Source organism: Gouania willdenowi, chromosome 24 (assembly GCF_900634775.1).
Source record: "Gouania willdenowi chromosome 24, fGouWil2.1, whole genome shotgun sequence".
In the NCBI taxonomy this organism is placed as follows: Eukaryota; Metazoa; Chordata; class Actinopteri; order Blenniiformes; family Gobiesocidae; genus Gouania; species Gouania willdenowi.
This window is the reverse complement of record NC_041066.1, coordinates 18,971,912-18,992,729: the sequence shown is the minus strand read 5'-3', so window position 1 is coordinate 18,992,729 and position 20,818 is coordinate 18,971,912. Positions and strand designations below refer to the sequence as shown.

The following is a 20,818-nucleotide window of genomic DNA, read 5'->3' as shown; positions in this document are numbered from 1 at the left end:
GAGAACTAAAAGGCATCAATGTGGCGATCAGGTAATACTAACAAAGTCTGCCACATTTAGTCGTACACAACGTAGAAAAAAAGAAGAGCCTGAGCAGTTCTTGTACAGCAGTGTTTCCAACATCTGTCCCACCATAAAACACTTGAAATTTAGACCAATAACAGCCTTAAAGCAAAAAAAAAAAAAAAAAAAAAAAATACAGCATAAATAACAATATGTTTAAAAAAAAACAACAGTTTCATGAGTTAATTACAGAGGTCAGTTTTGAAATCATGTGCTTTTGGGTGTATTGGTAATGCTAAAAAAAGAAGGCCAAAATACTTAAAATTCCAACACTGCTATGATGGCCAATTGTAAAAAAAAAAAAAAAAAAAAAAAACTATGACATGTATAGAAAAAAAAAGAAACCAAATAAATAAACAAAACCAACTTGTTCTTTATATTAATATAAAACAAATTTGCTATTACTTTTACAGCCCAACGCAAACATAGAACGAGACCGTTTACCATAAAAAAAAACACAAAATACAAAATTGCGTTACTGATAGAAAAACAAATAAGGCATATAATATTTATAAAAAAACCCTCCCTTTAAAAAAAAAAAAAAAAAAAAAAAATCTGTATAAAAATGTAATGTCTTTGGCTGGTTGAAATCCAACAACCGTGAGTGTGTAGACAGCGATGGCTTTACGCCTCTCCCAAAAATTTTACAACAAATAAATACAACTCTGAGCTCTACATGACCCGGGCTCTGTTTCACAACACAGGTTTAAGAAAACCTGAATCTTTACATGTAATGTAAGCCTGGATTGACTTATTCAGAATGGAAAAACCCAGGATTTTCAGTGTATACTAAATTAACGAGTGAGACCATCAATTATTTTTCCAAAAAAAAGGACGCAACCCCTTCTTCTTGGTGATGTAAACGTTCTCTCTTATTTTCACTTTTTCTTTTTTTTAACAAAATACTAAAAGTTTTTCACAACGGTGTGAAATCTGGGCCCGGAGTCCATTGTGGGATAAGTGTTGTTGTACTGGTGGCTCAGGTCAGAGGTCACAGGATATTCCTCTGGTTTTCACACAGGTCTGTGGACTGTTAGAGGAAAACAACACATGGTAAGTGAGTTTTAGATGTTTCGTTGTGAAAAAAGCTTTAAAAACACATACCTGTAGTGGGCTATGAGCACCTCTGTAAGGCTGCTGGTGTGATTTGTTGTACGTTATCGCTTACTGCTGAGTTGTTGATGACATCCTGCATAGAAAAGGTTTAAAAAAAAATTAAAAAAAACATGTCATGAGCAACAATGACCAATCATCATGCAGCAGCATAGACGGAGAGAAAAACAGTCGTTGGCACAGTCAATTCTCAAATGTGTAAATAAAGTTCAGATAATGTAAATTATTAGTGAGGATGCAGAAGGCACTATCATCTTTTTCTTCTGTCGTCGTTAACTCCTCCTACACCGTGTCCGATTTTGACAAACAAACTATCAAACGTTCATAAAGTTCCCAAGATTAATGCTTGAACTTTTATAATTTGTAACTTTTATACTTTTTGAGTTAATACATTTTTTTTTTTTAGCTCCGATCCCATTTTTAGAGTGGACAGCTGGTTGAGCTACTCCACTTTTTACCCTAAAATCTTTGCAAACAAATTACAAACAATTCAACATATTTACACCTTATTGCTAATGTTAAGCTATTGCTAGGTTAATATTTAGCTAATGCTTGGTAATGCTATTGTTTGGCTAATGCAGAATGAATGCTAATGCTAGGTTAGTGCTAATGCTAAGTTAATGCTATTGCTAGGCGAATGCTATGTTTATTCTAATGCTAGGCTAATGTTAATGTCAGGTTAATGCTAATGCTAGGTTAATGCTATAGCTAGGTGAATGCTAATGATAGTGCTAATGCTAGGTTAATGCTAATGCTAGATTAATGCAAATTATAGAATAATGCTACTGCTAAAGTAATGTTAATGCTAGGTTAATGTTATTGCTAGAGTAATGTTAATGCTATAACTATGTGTATGCTAATGATAGTGCTAATGCTAGGTTAATGCTAATGCTAGATTAATGCTAAACAGAAAATAATGTTATTACTAGAGTAATGTTAATGCTATTACTAGAGTAATGTTAATGCTAGGTTAATGCTACTACTAGGCTAATGCTAGGTTAATGATATTGCTCATGTTAGGTTGGTGTTAATGCTAGGCTCCCTCTCAATCTACTATGTATGACTGAAAGGGAGATTTTTGGTCATGTTGTTGTTGATGTAATGTGTTTGTTGCTGATTTTAAACGTTTGATTTTGAATGTTTTTACGGCTGATATTAATGTTCTTGTTGATTTTTAAGCTGTTGAATGTTTTCTGTTGCACTTTTTGATCACGTAAAGCACATTGAGTTGCCCTGTGCATGAAATGTGCATACAAATAAATTTGCCTTGCCTAATGCTAATGTTAGGTTTGTGCTATTGCTAGATTAATGCTAGTGCTAGGTAATGCTAACACTAAGCTAATGCTAAAGCTAGCTAATGCTATGCTGATGCTAATACCAAGTTAATGCTATGCCAATGCTAAGCTAATGCAAAGCTATTGCAGTGCGACGCGGGCCAGCAACTGCATTCTCACTTGCAATTTCTTCAGGAAATGCAAAAACTCTAGTCAAGTTTTAATTTTTTTCATTCCAATATATCAAATCTGTAAACTTTAACTCGGCATATGTTCAAATGTGTAAAGTCAACTCACAGGAAGGCCGTAGGCAGGGTTGCCATTGTTGTTGAAGAGCTCGTTGTATCCCTCCCACGACAACTGAGGGCTTATACATGGGGATAAAACCTTGGGAAAACAATAAACAGCGATAAATAAATATTTGTAATCCTGAGAAAATAAAAAAAACGACTGAGAAAACATGAATTATTGTGTCAATTACCAAATAATCTCGCTGTAGATATCTCAAATTCACCAATTTAATGAAACTCCACAATATTTTTAAGGTCTTGCATTTTTTCCTTTGTTTATATCACATGAATGCAGTCATTTTTTTATTGTAAATTGTAGAAAGAACTTTTAACTTTTACACAAATCATGCAATTTCTCACAAACAATTTCACAAAATTACACAAAATTGTGGATAAAATCGAGAATTTTTTAAGTGAATTGAACTGATATTGAAAGCTAGGGAATATTTTGATGTTAAAATTGTTCTTTTTCCCGCCTAAAATCTGCGGCCCACTTGCGATCAAAATGATCCATATTCGGCCCCTGGACAAAAATTAGTTTGACACCCCTGACCTACAACCTAATATAACACTTTATATTATGTATTTGAAGTATTTATTTTACCTCTTTCTTTATTTTCTTCAGAGGAGGCAGCTCAATGAGACATTCATGTGGCTCTTGTTTGATGGACACAACTTTCTGCTCCTCACAAGTGTTGGTCTGTAAAACATAAAACAATTATACATAAATCCAATGGACACAACAATTATAAAACTTCATGAGATTATTTATTTTAATTATTTCCTCACCATTAGCGTCAGTGGTTTGTACTTGCTCTCCACTGAGGCCGGGTTTGATGCATATGGTGACGGGGTCGAGGGATTGGATTCGATCAGTGATTGATTGATGCTTGGATTTTGCAACCTGAGAGAAAAAAAAAAAAACTACGTTTAGTTAAAAAAATAAATAAATAAAAAAGTTAGAGATTTCAAAAGCTTTGAAACAGGGGTGTCAAACTCATTTTAGTTCAAGGGCCAAATACGGACTAGTGGGCTCCAGGTTTTAGGCACGAAAACTAACAATTTCAACATTATTGTGCCCAAGATTGCACTACCAGTTATAAATTAGACAAAGTATGAAAGACGTCAACAATATCTAGGCAACAAGTAACAGATACTTAAGTGTCCTTTGATTTAGTTATTGTTTTTGACCAATTTTTGATTGAAATTTTGTGGAAAAATGTGCAAAGAATTGCACAATTGTGTTTTTGTTTTTTTTGGTATTTTACACAATTATTCATGTTTTCATTTGCCCTTGAGTTTGACATATGTGCTTTAGAGAGAAGTACACTCACGTTTCATTCGTTGAGTTTGTCGGTGAGCTCATCGGTGAACTGTCCTCTGAGTGTTCAGGGCTCTTTGGGTGGCTGAAAAGCTGCAAAACAAGTAGGAAAAGTCAAAATGAGAAGTTAATATGTGCGTATTCGACGTGAAAGGAAGAAACATTTAAAGGATGGGATGCAAACAAGAGATCTGAATGACTGGTAGACATACAAAAGAAAGACAGACAGAGAAATAGCCAAAACCTGTTTGTAGGGACACTCACTGAATCGAGGACGCATTCCATGTACTCTGTGAAGCCTGGGCCGCTGTGTTGGCTGGAACCGTTATTGCTATAGGCTCGTGTCGCAGAGGCGCTCTCCTCGGGGAGGCCGCTCTGCTCGTGGGGCAGCGCCGGGGCGGCCGCCTGGTGATGGGACACAGACCTCGGGAAGTTGTTGGGATGGTTTGTCAAATAGCTCTGTGTGTGCCATCTTGGATACGGTACATTCACCTGGAAAAGACGAATTAGAAAGAGTGAGAAGGGGGGTCATTTAGAAAAAGCTGTTCAAAACATGAAGAAAGGGGGGGGAGAGTTTCAAAGTTTCTATTTCATCACTTCTGCTGAAAACATACAGCCCCAGATGTTTCCTCTGTCTTTTCGCACACATCCTCACGCATCTAACCACCGTCCATCGAGTAAAGATGCTCAGAAACCTTGGTGGAACCCACAGACTCAGACACAGGACTTACTGTTAGCGATGGCTGCCCTCTCAGTTCAAATTCTGTAGACATGAGCAGCATTTCGATCTCCTTCACCCTTAGTTCTTTTTCTGGGTCGTCGTCACCATAGTGTCTCTAAAAGAGAGAAAAAAGAAAGCACAGGAAACTTGCTCAACTCCGAGTCTGTAGCAACTTTATTTTTTGTCTTTTTTTGTAAACCTTCCTATTATCCTCAAATATTACTAACACACTTTACCCCAGGAATACCCCTACCTTCATGAACTGTGATTAAGTTCTCATGAGAGCATTGTCATCTACCACATCCACCCACCACCCCATTTCATGTATCAACTCAAAAGTATCAAATCTGCACCTACAGGTGTGAGAATCTCAGGTCGCATACAGACAAATTTTTCACAGCTAGAACAGCTTGGGGTCAAATTAACCACAGAGGAACACAAATACGTGCAATATGGGTTCATCACATTGAAAAAATATTATAATCATTATAAGCCTAACCAATTGTATCCATCAAATTAGGAAAATTCATGAAATATGAAGCAAAAAAAACCCAAAGTCAACTATTGTTTTTTGAATGATAAACATTGAATGGGGTCAATTTGACCCCAAGGATAATAGGAGGGTTAATTGAACCATTGTGTTTTTATTTAGTACCTGTATAGCAGCAGTCCCAGGCTGAGGAATGTTCATGTTCAAATGCATTGCCATGTTAAAGGACATCTGTTAGGCACATAATAAAAAAAACATATTTGGATTAATAAAATGTTCTCCTGGAGGTTTTTTTTTGTTTTGTTTTTGTTTTTCAAACTCACTCTGTGTGTGTCGGGAATGTAGGGGTAGGGAATTGGTGTCATTGGAGGCAGCTGGGCGTGACTGGGTGAGTGGTGGGGGAAGGCCATGATGTGATTGGCCGTCTTGACGAAGCCGTGGCTGCCGGAGTGTGACGTGTTGCTGATCTTTGGCAGGTTCTGCAGGTAGCCCTCTTGTTCCACCTTTCGCCTCATCGTGGAGTTCCAGTGGTTCTTGATGGCGTTGTCCGTTCTGCAGGGTGAGGATTGACTTTAGATAACTGACTTTTGTCATTGTAATTGGCATTGAAATTCTATAAAAAGCTGTCATTTACAATGTAATTAAATGCAAAACTGGCAAACCATGTTACTGTTCTATGGCTCACATATATAAAGTTAACAATTATTATAATATGTTTCATAGTAAGTTTACCGCTCAGTTCTCTTGAGGATAATTTTGCCATTTTTTAAAAGAAAATGGAAATTAAAGAGTATAGTGACACAAAAAAGGCTCAGATGCCCACACCAAAAATATTAATACCAATATTTGCATTGATCAGGAAGCCTAACAAGGTAACCAAGAGATGAAAAACAAATTAGATGATAGATAATATTTTCCAGTGTATTTTACAGCAGATTTAAGACATGGGTCAAAAATGACCCATTATCATAAGATATGCTAACAGAAAGCTAACACAAGAGGAAATATCAGTTTTATGAGCCTATTTATTAAAGGCTCAGTAACTGTGATTATTTGTAATTGAACTTTAGTTATAAAGAACGTAATATAATCGACTTTCACAGGAAAAAAATTATTGGAATTGGAATTAATTTGAAAAAATGCCAGTCAATGTAATCAGAATTTATACTGGATAATACTGCAACAAGGTTAGAGTGCTGTGGGTTTAAACGCAGATATGCATGGCCTTAAGCAGCACCTTGAGAAGTCTTTTTAACCATATTAACCAAAGTCCTCTAACTCCGTTTCCATCTCTCTTACCTTCCCGGGAGCAGTTTTGCGATCTCCGCCCAGCGGTTTCCAAGCCTCTCGTGCGCCTGGTAGATGATTCTGTCCTCTTCCTCCGTCCACGATGTCTTCTTCACCTCGGGATTTAAATGGTTGTGCCAGCGTTCGCGACATTGTTTCCCGATGCGTCCCTTCAGGTGCTTGGCGATCACCGACCAGCGCTTGGCTCCGTATTTCTGCACCAGCTCGATCACCTGAGGTGTGAAGGAAGTAGGCGAGAGGTGAAGGGGAGCGGGATAGACGGGAGAGAACGAGAGGAGACAAGGATAGGAAGTAGGAAACAAAACAAACATTTCATCAGGTGAGGTTGTAGGAACATTAATGAAAACGTTTCCAATAAATATTCCCCCTTTATTTTGCAGAGATGTGTGAGAACACCTGGTGGTGGTGAGCAGACAGGGAGTTTCCAGTGGAACGTTAGCTACTTGGCTAATGATTACAATGTCGTCTGGGTGGAAATATAACTCCTTTTGGGTCTCAATAAACACATGCTGCATGTTGTGTAACAGCATTTTTGGAAGAAAATGGAAATGTGGGTCAGCAGTGAAGAAAATGCAACATTCCCCATGAATGATTGATGTTGTGTTTAAGCCGTTACCAAGTCACTACAATACAGACACAACATCTACAACCTGGTTTTTCATTAATTAAATACCAATAAATCATATTCTTGTACAAGGAGTGGGGAGATATTTCTATGTGGTCCATTACATTTCAGTGGTTCTCAAACTTTTCAGCCCACGACCCCTAAAATAAAGATGCCACAAACCGAGAACCCCCACTGTAACTGTCTGTGTTCAGAACAGTCATGTGGAGGCGGGGCCGTCTATAAGGGGGAATAAAGGGTTTTTTTGGGGTCCATCCACAAATCAGCAAAAAGATGGTCCAATGTTCTATGAATCTGTGATAACCACATTTATTTACTTATCTAAATAATATCCACTGTTATCCAGGAAGTTTATTATTTGCACCATAGTATATAGTCATCTTAAAGATGTAAAGGTGGTGAAAAGGGATTTTAAAAAAACACAGAAATTGGTTAAATGTTGCAAATGAGTGTGTTCAAAAAAGTGTCAATATTGGCCTAAAACTGGCAGAAATGGGGGGAGGGGGGTTTGGGGTAATGCAATTTAAAAAGTAGGAACGATTAGTGTAAACTGGCAAATAACAGGCATGACAAACCATGAATGTGGTTCAATTTCTCAAAAAATAAACATAAGAGGTTAAAAGTGACAATAATGGGTCAAAATATGTGGCATGCGGTGGAAAGGCTTTATCTTAAAGTGGAAACAATGTGCAGAAAATACATTGAAATGTGATGGAGAAGTGGTAGAAATGGGAGTAATGTAGCAAACATGCATTAAAAGGAGCAAAAATATGGCAAGAAAATTTGATGAAAATAGGTTAAATTTGGCAAGTTTGATGTAGTTGCAGAAAAAGGGTAAAAATCAGCAAAAATGGGCTCAGAATGTTCCAAAAATATTCTTAGTTTCTTGAAGCCATCTGGTGACCCCCCTCCCAGTGTCTCTTGAAACCCAAATGGGGTCCCGACCCCAAGGTTGAGAACACCTACATTACTGTATATGCGCTCTCTTACCCTCTGGTCTTCCTCTTTGGTCCAAGGGCCTTTGATCAGTTCTGGGTTGAGAACCTTCTGCCACCTGTGCTGACACTGCATATCTGTGCGATTCTGTTTGGAAAGAAAAAGCACCGTTTAAATAACGTTATTCAGACTTAAGTTATGATGTACAATAAAAGCAGCAACTCTGAACTAAAGCTGCGTGTGTGTGTGTGCGTGTGTGTGTGAGGGAACCCACAAAGTTGTTACTTACTGGTAATAGGCTTGCAATAACTTTCCAGTCTTCTGACCCATGATGTTCCACTAGTTTCTTCAACTTTTCATCCTAAAAAGTAAGAGTTTATATTCGTCAGGCTTTTATTTTGTCAATAAATTGTTAGTTTCTTGAGATTTAAGAGATTATGGTTCTTGTATTTCGGGGATAAGATCTTAGCAAAAGTTATTCACGTGTGTGTGTGTATACCTCTTCTCGCGTCCAGCGTGTTTTCCCTAGCTGTCGTTTCCCTCCCTTGATCACTGCTCCATCATAGTCGGGTTCGTACAGCTCTTCGTCATCCTCCTCGCTACTGTAAACACTGCATTTACACAGAGAGGAAGGAACATTTTTAAAAAACCAGGGTTAAGTCTGAGTGAAAATGATCATCTAAGATAATAAATAGGTGAATAATAGTCTGACAAGTGACTGCCTATTTCAGAACTACTCCCTAATCATCTCTTTACACAGGGCATAAAGAACCCAGCCAAACTCTTTTAAACTCATCAGGTGTCAACACAGACAAGAGAACCAGTCGATCCTGAAGGTGCAGGGCTTGCAGCCAAGATACCTGCAAGGACACTGAGAACGATGGAGGGGGAAAAGGAGAGAGAGAGGGAACAGCAGTGGAGTAGGATGAACAGGTTCCTGTGTTTTTGGTTTCCACAGATACTGGGATTGGCGAAGGCATCATAATTTTGTGACCCTGACATGTTCAGGCCTGCAGTAGCATTGTGCAGCACATGCACGCACGCACACACACACACACACACACATGCTGATACTAAGTAGCAAGTTAACCAATCAAAATGTAGAGTCAGACAACGTGAAAAGCAGGTCTGACTCTGAACACAAAGTGTACCAAAAAGCTGTGTGCATGCATGTGTACACACACACTCACTCACACACACACACACACACACACACATGCCTAATGTATGCCTTAGCTTGTGCAGAAATATATTTACCTAAGCCTGATCTTCCTCATTTGTAACTATTACTTCCATGTACGACTGAACATAATCAATAGCTGTGACCATGTGGGACCGAGGAAAAAAGTTCATTTTTTAAGATAAAAAAATAAATAAAAAATAAAAAATAAAATAAAATGTAAATAAAACTACAAAAGAGATTATATATATTTTTTTTAAAAAATAAGGTGATATAAACACAATCAAATCTACCATATAAATTAAGCATATACATAAAATAGATTTCCTTAGTGCTAAAATTGAAAAAAATAAAATAAATAATAATATATATATATATATATATATATATATATATATATATATATATATTCTCATCTTTACCAATCAACAACTTCTCTTTCTTGTCTCGAATATTAATGAGTGGTAACTATAGCTGTTTATTAAGTGGTGCCTCTCACAATCCACAACTTTTCTGAGCCCCCCATCCATTCTGGGTGGGAGGGAATCAGGGGTCCTCCATCCCAAACCACTGTCCATGTCTATGGACACATCAAATCAATGTAGAATAGACCTAGCAGACATTAAAAGTTTCAAATTGAGAGGAAATAACAAAAGGGGAGACTTTTGTATTTTTTGTATTATCTGTGTTCTGTAACAGGCTCGTAGAATAAACAGTGGAGGCAAACGGATGACTTTTTACCCTACAGGGAAGCCTAGTGCCAAAGTGCAATGCCAAAAAACCCAAAACAAACACACAAAAAAAAGGAATAGATATCCAGAAAGTTTGTCTGCAGTATGTTTTTACTCAAACCAACCATCTTTATGTAGAATAATATATGAGTGGTGACTCAGCGTGGATGAACAGTGGCCGGAGCGCGTGCAGCCACTGGTCAGTATCAGTCCGTGTGTGGCTGCCTGTCACTAATGTTAGTACAAGTGAAATATGCTCGAAATCCTCCCAAAACACAAGTTTTATTCAAACCAGCAGGTTGGAGTTTGAACTAAACCATCCCGTGCTGGGGTTGAGAGGCAACAGGTGCCTTTGCTGCGCTCAGCGTGGCTTAAAAATCGCTGCGCGTCCCAGGACGCACCTGACATCCACAGCTGGACCAAAACGCACACTTTAAAAGCATTTTAAAAAAGACCTATTTTTAAAAGAAAAGAATGAATGAGCACATTCGTAACCTAGAATCATCCCTTGGCGTGTAGACATAGCATTCCCCAATACGAAACAGTAGGAAATAAAGGCTTGTGAGCAAATACAAAGAAAAGAGAGAAGGACAAAGTTGGATTTCTCTGCTTCACGTACCTGTTTCGTGGTCGGCGTTTCATTATAATAACCTGGGGAGTCCGAAGATGCTACTTTTGGCTTAAAGTGGAATTAAAGTGTGTGAGGAGAGTAAAGACTCTGTCTTTAAGCTGTCACCTCGCCCCTCCCTCCCAGAGCCCCGGCGCGTAAAAAGCGTAGCGTGGGCCACGAGCAGCATGTGAAGCACGAGAGCTCTTTACAGCCGTCAGATATTACAGCTACAGACACAGGATACAGTCACATAATAACCATGGGTAAAGTAGATACAGCAACAATACAGGAGAAAGTTCAAGATTTCAACAAAATGTACTCAAATGTAAAAAAAAAAAAAAAAAAAAGGTGAATTTATATCAAACTTGATTTAGGCTGCTACTAAGTTGTGCATCACCAACCAAAATGTACATATTGTTGAGTGACTTTTTCTAAAGTATTCAAAAAAAAAAAAATTATGTAAAAGACACGCTTGGTAGTATTGCTTCAAATCGTCCTTTAGCCATGCAGTGGTTCCCAACCACTGGTTCGTGTACCCCCAGGGATACTTGATATCCTTGCAGGAAGTGCTTGGAAATATTTATGATTTCTATTTTTTTGGATAATTTTTGTGTATTGTTGTCATTTTCTGTGTTTTCTGTTATTTATGTATATTTGTGTAGTCATTTTGTGTATTTTATTGTCATTTTGTACGTATTTGAGATTGTTTTGTGAAAATTTTGTTGACATTTTGTGTATTTTTTTCTCTCTCTCTTCGTGTATTTTTGTCCTACTTTTGTACTTTTGGGAGTTATTTTGTATGTTTACTTAGGTGGCCTCACAAAATGAATCCGAGGGCCACATGAGCTTAATTATAAGCCAAATTCAGACACTGTACATGCTCTGCAGCCTTTTTTAATTTGATTTTTTTTTATTTTTACCTGTTGACAATAAATGGCATCAATGGTACAAACAATAATGTGGCCAAAGTTTCAAAGTTATCATTCACAGTTTTGATGCTTTTTGTGTGTGAATAAGAGACAAAGTCGTGATATATTCTTTATATCCACAAAATACACCTCACAAACAGGTAAGGCGACTTAATGCATTTACAAGTCTTGTGTATGTAGTAATGTAATAGTTGCATCTAAAGACAGTTCATATTTGGGGTGAACCCAAAGAAACACAAACGGTTGGGAAACACTAATGTAGTAAGGTGAGCTTCAGATTTCCGGAATGTCAGTGAACGCACCACGCAGCAGCACGCTGCCACACAGGCACAGACGGCGGGCTCTGCTTCACTATGGCGCTAAAAGCTGAAAACACTGCTGTGCTGGTATCTGTACCTCTCTGCTGCTGCTAAAAAGCAGAAGGAAACCAACGAGTGGATGAAGTAAACAATAGGAATAGAAGCTGATGTTCCCCCCACCCCACACACACACTTACCCACCTGCTTTCACTCATTGCTGCTGTTGCAGATGTTTCCCACTGATAAAAAAAAACCCCTTCAAGACAACCTTGTCTTATCAGCTGGGGACACCGTGGGCTGTGTGCTAGCCTATGCAAATAAAGTCAATGAAATATGGTTGCACTAAAACTTCTTGTCTTGGGTACGGAAGTGTATTGCATTCACTTGAAAAAAAAAAAATCAAATTTATTTTGTGGTTTGTTTTTTCAGGCAATTTTTTTTTTCATTTTTTTTTTTTTTTTGGGAGGAACATTTTTCTTTTTTTTTGCAATAATTTATTTTTTTTGTAATTTTCCTACTATTTTTTTCTGTTTTTTTGTGCTATTTTTTTCTGGGGTTTTTTTCTGTTTTTCAAACTCATTTTTTCCTGTTTTTTTTTTTTTTTCACAATTTTTGGGACAAAATTTTGTTTTGTTTTTTGTTTTTCTGACCATTTTTATTTTGTTTTTTTGTTTTACTGACCATTTTTCTGTTTTTCGTGCTAATTCTTTTCTGTTTTTCTGACTATTTTTTTTCCGTTTTTCTGCCAATTTTTTCCCTGTTTTTTGCGCTAATTTTTTTCTGTTTTTCTGACTATTTACGAAAAACAGTAAAACAGAAAGTATTACTCAAAAAAACTGAAAAAAATGAGTCTGACCAGGAAAAATTGCTCTGAAAAACAGAAGAAGAAAAAAATTAGTCTAAAAAACAGGGGGGAAAAGCCCAAAAAACAAACTAGAAAAAATTAATTATTCAGAAAAAACTGCCTGATTTTTTTTTTTCCAAGTGAACACAAAATGCTTCCGTACTTAGGTTCACATTTCATATAAAATAAAACTTTAAAGGACTTTTTTGGAAGCCTGTTGATCAGAAGGCTTGTCTTAATTCTGTGTTAAAACACAGTCTGTCTGCATGTGTGTGACTGTGACTGTGGTTGTTTTGTTGGATCGCTCTCCATTCTCCCTGAACTAGGCCTGTCAACACTCGAACAATTATTAAAAGAGGAGGAGGAGGAGAAAAGTGGGGCTTTATTTGTATAAAAATGTCTCCTTATTGTATTAGTTCCTGCATACGCAACCGTATTGTCCTGGTCACTTGTAATTATCATCAACCCAGAGTAATCTATTGTCCCAGAGCAGCCAACATAATAGTGGGCTGATAAAGGGCCGCACATACGAGCATTACACACATTACCATGAACAGCTATTTCTCTTCTTCATGCAACAACATAGTGAATGTAATTAAGTCCAAGTTAAGAAAAGCATGCACACATTGAAAGAATGTATTTCTGAAGCTTGTCAAGTCTCTCACTATGCGTACATTTCGTTTGTGGAATAAAAACAGCATTTTTTGGTTTATAAAACATTCAAAAGGCATGACTTTGCTTTGATGCCTTTAATAATCTACACACCGGCAATAGATGGAATAATCTGAATATTTAACAAAAGAGGATTGATGTAAAGCAAGTTAACATTACTCTATAGATCAGGGGTTCTCAACCTTGGGGTCAGGAGGACCCCATTTGGGGTCACGAGACACTGAGAAGGGGCCGCCAGATGCCTTCAAGCAACTAAGCATTTTTGTTTTTAACAATTATGCCCATTTTTGCTTATTTTTAGTATTTTTCTGCAACTACACCAAACTTGCCATATCTTAACTTACTTTCATCACCTTTTCTTGCCATATTTTTGCTCCTTTTAATGCATTTTTGCTTCATTACTCCCATTTCTGCAACTTCTCCATCAAATTTCAATGTCTTTTCTGCATGTTTCTTTTCCACTTTCAAGACATTTTTGGCACTTATTAACCCTTTCCACCACTTTTCCCACCTAATGTTTCATATGTTGACCCATTATTATCACTTTTAACCTCTTTTTACCATATTTCATGAATATTTTTTTGTCAATTTACCCACTTTCCCGATTTGTCATGCCAATTGTTTGCCAGTTTAAACAAATTTTTCTGCCACTTTTAAGCCAATATTGACACTTTGAACCCTTTTTACCACTTTTTCTTTTTAGGGCCACTCTAATTTGCAACTTTTGACCAATTTTTGTGGTTTTAAATCCCATTTTACTACCTTTTCCACAAATTTTTGTGACTTTTGACCCATTTTATGTCCGATTAATAAACTTCCTGGATAACAGTGGCTGTTACATGATTGATCGTCAATGGTCATGGTTGTGTTCAACCACATTCAGGTACAGTAGGGGTCCCCGGTCTTTAGCACCTTTATTTCAGGGGTCTTGTGCAGAAAAGTTTGAGACCCACTGCTTTAGATGATGATGTTTTGATGCAAAAAACAGAAGCGTTAAATGAACCATGCCCTCTTATATAAGCAAAGTAGAATTATCCTTCTTTTTTGGATGACAAAAGTGTTTCCATTGTGCGTAAATGTAATGTCCTGTCGTGTGTGCCTCTGAAGCAATGCGCTTCACCTTCTTTTCCCCTTGAGGGCAACATTAAAAACCTGCATCTTGTTATGTGAAACCAAATTGAAAGAAGGTAGTCAGGGCATGCAAATTCCCCAGTGGTAGGTTGAGCAGGAAGCTTGAGACCCATTGACTCTTTTGCTGAGGACATTTGCATGGGCACGATTGGACAGGTTAAGGCCAGGTATTACGCCTGCTGCTGCTCCCCCACCACCCTTGCAAAGCATTGTGTGCACAGGTTGGTTCATTTGAATGATTTTAATGATGGACTCGGGGCATGAGGTCTCATCCCAGCAGGCTTTCAAATCTTCTCTCTCTCTTTCTCTCTGTGTGTATGGGTATGAATTGTGCTTTTAAGACGGGCTGATCCTAAGTCAAACAAGTATCGAATGTGAATCTGCATGTTTATGTGGTTAAAAGGACTGAGCATGCACTGGATTTCCTCAATTGTACTTCTGAATGGCAATAAAACAAGATAAATGACTTTTTTCTTCTTCTTTTTTTTTACATTTAGCATCAATTTTTAGAATGCAAAAACAAAGGACACAAGATACTGTTCCTTGTTGTCGGCAGCACATACTGTGTTCAACAACAGACTAGGACGTATATATATATACACACATAATACAGCAACCATTGGTTAATGCAACAAGGGGTTTACAGTGTTATTTAAAACAATGAATAAAACTGAAACAACTATGGTAACACTAACTTATACATCAGGGATGGGCAACTTATCACGGTGGGGGCCACAATAATCTGATCCTAGAGCCACATTATCAATATTTCATGTCAGCATTTAGAATAATGGCTAATCACTTTTTTTAGCCTTTGTGGTTTTAATGATTTCTTCATTTTCAGTCATTTTGTGTGTTTAGGGGTCATTATGTGTGTTTTTGTTATTTTTGCGTTACAATGTGGTGTATTTTTCTGTCATTCTTTGCATTCCTGTTGTCGATTTGTGCGTTTTTTGACGTCATTTTTTGTATTTTTGTTGTTGTTCTCTGTATTTTCTTGTCGTTTTGTTAGCAGTTTGTGTGTCTTTAGAGCAATTCTGTAATATTTTGTGTTTTTGTCGTCATTTTGTTTGTTTAGGTGGTTGTTGTGTCTGTTTTTGTTGTCATTTTATGTTTTGTAAGTCATTTTGTGTATTTTGGGAATTGTTTGTGTACTTTGTGCACAAGCCCTTCAAACTTCTTCAATTACAAGTTTTGTGGATTTTGCCATGTATACCAGTTGCCTATGCCTGGTATACATGTTTTAAACTATGTTCATTTCCTGTATCTAATTTTTGCTTGTTATTTTATCAGGTGTCTTTTTTTTAGTCCTGTTACATAATATTGTTAGTATTTGAATGCTTTTGTACAATTTAAATTTACACTTGTACAAAATAAAATACCAAATCAGAACAAACTAATAAATGGTAAATATAAGAAAGGGTTTAAATTTCAAGGTGACGAAGAAAAAATAAAATGCCTTGCTATAAAATGATTATTGCGGCTTTGTTCAGCGTTAGTTTTGTCGATTAAAGTAAAGTTTTCGTCAAAGTTTTTGTCGACTACCGGTACATTTTGACTAATTACAAGAAAATACATGTTGACGAAAACTCTATAAAAATGATATGCATAATATACTAACATTTTTGACAACTAAAAAGACGAAACTATAATTTCGTCACATGGAACGAAATCTAATCAGAACTCATCTGATCATGTGTTTTTATGCATTGATTGAATTCAAATCAACACTGGTTATGTTGCTGCTTCAGTTGCTGAAACTCACAAACTTGTGCCTTTAAACAACTTGATCGTATTGAATGTAAAGCTTTAAGTAATGTTAATAAATGCTAATAAAATGGCAACAAAAGCTTATTGTAGACATAATTTTTCTTTAAAAAAAACAAAACAGTTGATTAAAGCATTAATCTGTACAAAGAACAAATTTTACCGTTATTTGTTAAAGTACATTATACAGTATATAATGTATATTAACCCATATCAAGCATATTATCTTGACAATTTCAATGAAAAATGACTGCAGTCGTGTGATAAAAGCGCAGGAAGATAGTCAATCCCATCGAAACACTTTATATTTTAATTGTGTTTGTGAAGTTTAAGAGACTTAAGGAAAATCTACATCTGAATTTCCATGATGATTTATGAAGTAATTTTTTACTTTTTCCTGCAGGCCGATTTAAATGCTCCAAAAGGGCCAGATTTGGCCCCCGGGCCTTAGATTTGACACATCTGCTTTAGATGATTTGTTCTATTTCTATTTCATATCAGGCAAAGTCTGAGGTTAGAATGCCCCAGAAACCTTTGTGTAAAATAGAGGAAGAGTTCCATCTCTGTCACCTGTGTGACCCTGTAAAAGGAGCATCGTGCTTTTCCTCACAGTTCTGACTGCAATATCAACTGTTTTATTTTGAAAAGATCTTCATAATTACCAAAGCACAACATATCTTACTCCTCTCTATTTTTAGTTCGAGTTACTGTAATTGAGTTGCTTTTATGAGTACTTGTATTTTTTTCGAGTATTTTTCTAAATCAGTAGTTTTACTTGTACTTATAAAAGAAGCAACATAATTCATTACATTTCTACACCTAAACCTTATTGAGTAAATTATTCGTTTTTGTTTTAAAATGATCAACTGACATAATGGAGCTACATAAAATGAAATGACCAGACAACAATCAAATGCATCACATCATATCCGACCAATCACATTAAACGTAACGCACCGTACTGACACAGTGGTGAATGTAGGTTATTGTCTTAGTTTTAGAGTTCATAACAGTAGCTATACTTAAAGCCTGAGAATCTTTTTTATTTTTAATTGAATGTTGAGGTTTACTGTATGCAAGGGAATTGTGGCAAGATTTATTACCAAAAATAAACATGGAGGGTGAAAGTAACGAGTAACTTTTACTTTGAGTACTATTTAATTGAGCTACTTTTTAGGCTGGGCTATCAGACTCACTCTGTTCTTCTTGTTGTTCTTGTTGTTGTGTACACTAGTTAAAATCGCTACTCCTCTGTTATACGTGAACAGATTTCGGTAGGTATAATCTATGGATGTGTACGCATTGACGCTTGGAGCCCAATTTTCGATTTGGGGCCCAGAAGAAAAACCTAATGTTGGTTTCTCATTTATTTGTGAGTCAAATATTACGACGATTGGTGGTCCCGAATCATTGGCACATACCAATATATAAATGGGGCTCATTACCCTGTACGTGTCACGGGGGCGCCAGGGGGCCCCATTTTTAAAATGACAACTCCTCCGTTAGTTTTCATTAGATTGGAATGCAGTTTGGTATGAAAACCCATTTCCGATAATTAAAAAATGCATGTTAACATAGTCGTGTGATATATCGTTTCAAAGATAATTCAATGTAGATTACGATTATGCCTTGCACAATTCGATTACAGGCCCGAGGGGTCTTTTTCTCATTTGTTTTCTCATTTAATTGTGAGTCAAATATTGTGACAGTTGGTAGGACCGAATCATTATTACATACCAATATATGAATGGGGCCCACGGGGTCGCCAGGGGCCCCATTTTTTAAATGACTACTCCTCCGTTAATGTTCATTGAATCGGGCTGTAATTTGACACGGATATTCTATGAGCGGATGTCAAGAGCCTCTCGGAGACCTTTTTGAATGAATCCACACCCTTTACCGGTAATTTCTAAACTTATTGGAACATAGTCGTGTGATATATCATTTCAAAGGCAATTCAACGTATATCACGATTTTAAGTCGCACAATTTCATTTGTTGTACTCAGTGGAACCTAGTCATTTGACTGAATTCTCGGGAACGTGTACGTGCTATTTGTCGCAGAGACGATCCACAGGCCCGGCCATAGTTCATCAGACCTTGTTACTTGTACTTGAGTATTTTATGTAAAACTTCCTTGTACTTGAGTACGATTTGAATCAAGTAACAGTAGTTCTACTTAAGTGGGATATATCAGCACTCTTTACACATCTGTCCATTTTTTTGATATCTTTCATTTGCACTGAGGATAAAGTAGCGTAGATGGAATGATGACAATGCAGAGTTTAAAAACTTCTTCCACCACTATGCCTGCAGATGTCACAAATATCTGTATACAGTTATGACAGCAACATTTAGCAGAGAACTACGTGTTATTGGAAAATCAGTGAACAAATGTCACTTTATTTTTTGAGGTAGGCAGGCAAAAAAAAAAAAGAAAATGTTGGGTTTTTTGGTGCAGCAGGTGTTATGATGTCACTGTTTGTACTACTTAAGGAGTGTGTGTGCAGATGGGTTGTTTCCTAACCAAAGGGCAAAGTATTCCACTCGGTATTCCAGCTCAAGAATATTGGCAAGATTAAAATATCTATAAATTCAAGATAAAAATATTTTAAAAAATAACTTGTATAACATATCTAGCAGTACAAAAATCATCATTATTATAATTGATGATTAGTCTTTCCTCTTCTCGAACCAAAAAAAAAAAAAAAAATTTAATACAGTATATTGTCTGCATCACCACAGTCAATATGCAACTATTGCTTTTTTTTACAATTTTTTTGTCTGGAAGTATTGGATTCAATAAAGCAGAATAAGCCGCAGGTTTCACAAATATTACAGCCAATAGAAATTATTCTGCTGTGTTCAAAATTTAAAAATACACATAATTTTGTTTTAGGCTGAGATTCTTTTCCCTCTTTGAAAGTCATTAAAATGTTATTTTATAACGCTATTTGTTTCACTTCAGTTTCAACAATGTAAATATTAAATTAGGCAGTTCGGTTTCTGCAAAGAAAGCTCGAGAGTGCAGTGATGTTTCTCATTATTTGCTTTGGTGATGCGGAAAACCTCCAGGTGAAGGTGAGAAGAAGAAGAAGAAGAAGTAGAAGAAGAAGAAGAAGAAGAAGAAGAAGAAAAAATCATCATCAAAGCCATAAAATACTTTTGACGAACCAGTTCTTTTGTAAACATCGGTCATCTCTTGATAGACTCAGTCATATTTGAATTTGCTGCCTGTTAAACACACGTGAAGTGTTGTAATATCTGCTGTGTGTGTGCTCAACAAATTAGATGACAAAGCAATCCCCCCCGACATCATGTAGAACAATGATACAGTTATTAAAATCAAACAAAATGTTAATAACTGCTTATCTTGTCTAGTGGGGGTGTCATAAATTATTTTTTCCTAATTTGAGGTTGAAGAATTTTCCATTACAATTTTTTTTAACTCACAAAGTAAATGATTTAGTAAAAAAACTACTTCATTAAATGTTTTTTAAAAAGAAGTTAAAGTAACGGAATCACTATGAGGGCATGGACCTGCAACAACTGTAACAGTTTCTTATCTGTTGCTTGGAAACATTATTATATATTGAAATCATTACAATATATAACTGTATATATATTTGTTTTTTGTTTTTTTTTAAAGAAGAATATATTTTAAGTGACGTAAAGACAGACTGTTTTTATTTTAATTTTCATAAAAACAGGTAATTGTTTGTCAGGAGATACAATGTTGATGTTAAAAATGCACTTCCAGGGTCCTCAACCTCTGTAAGAAATGTTTCAGTATTAATGTCAGTGTGTGGAAAAATTATAAATAAATTAAAAAATAAACTAAAAATAAACTTCCATTGAAGTGAGTTTTGACAACAACAAAAAAAAAAACGGTTGTCATTTTTATGTTGAGGCGGAGGGGGGTGTTGTCGGCAGCTGCTGAATGTAATTAGTAAAGTAACTTGTAATCTATTACTGTAATCAGTAATGTAACTAATCAGTAATCAATAGTCAGATTACCTTTTTAATGTAAGTGTGGCAACACTGATCTCATGAGCTTTGTATATTTGTATATCGTCCAACCCCAGTAAAATTTAGACTGAACAACAAACCACTACAACTAACCCAGTGTTTTTCAATCATGGGGTCGGGACCCCACGTGAAGTCGTCTGGAGTTTAAATGATAATAATAATAATAATAATAATAATAATAATAATAATAATAATAATAATAATAATAATAATAATAATAATAAAATTCTAATTATTATTAATTTCTACATTAAAACACAAATCTTAAACAACTATATTCTATACTTTCACTTTGTCAAATATAAATCTAAATTACAATAAAAGTGAATATTTCTTTAAAATATAAAATTTGTTGTTATATTAGCAGTGGAACGGTAACAACAATGTAAACAAGTTTCAAAGTCATCATCAAAAACTGTTGAAAATGGGTAAAAATTAAATATGCGTCATAAAACGCAACGTCAGATTAGTGTCATGTTGTAACAA

General features: G+C 36.1%; 1 protein-coding gene across 1 annotated transcript; it reads right to left on the bottom strand.

Annotated features, from left to right (window-relative positions):
- Window positions 1–415: 415 nt before the first annotated feature.
- On the bottom strand, window positions 416–10,789 carry myb (v-myb avian myeloblastosis viral oncogene homolog). Its single transcript, XM_028439690.1, has 15 exons — window positions 10,672–10,789; window positions 8,641–8,752; window positions 8,431–8,502; window positions 8,196–8,288; window positions 6,572–6,792; window positions 5,596–5,824; window positions 5,438–5,503; window positions 4,793–4,897; window positions 4,326–4,553; window positions 4,075–4,154; window positions 3,530–3,644; window positions 3,345–3,440; window positions 2,748–2,837; window positions 1,168–1,252; window positions 416–1,093 (listed from the first exon to the last, which is right to left on the bottom strand). Exons 1-14 carry the CDS (start codon window positions 10,692–10,694, stop codon window positions 1,178–1,180), a joined length of 1,605 nt encoding a protein of 534 aa, XP_028295491.1. The 5' UTR covers window positions 10,695–10,789; the 3' UTR covers window positions 416–1,093; window positions 1,168–1,177.
- Window positions 10,790–20,818: the final 10,029 nt, after the last annotated feature.

Excerpts from the sequence above, each read along its gene's own strand:
- myb (XM_028439690.1), bottom strand. The coding sequence starts at position 10,694 with ATGAAACGCCGACCACGAAACAG. Across the intron at positions 8,289-8,430 it reads TTATTGCAAGCCTATTACCA|AATCGCACAGATATGCAGTG; the intron begins GTAAGTAACAAC and ends CTTTCCAAACAG. Across the intron at positions 4,554-4,792 it reads GAGGGCAGCCATCGCTAACA|GTGAATGTACCGTATCCAAG; the intron begins GTAAGTCCTGTG and ends CGTCTTTTCCAG.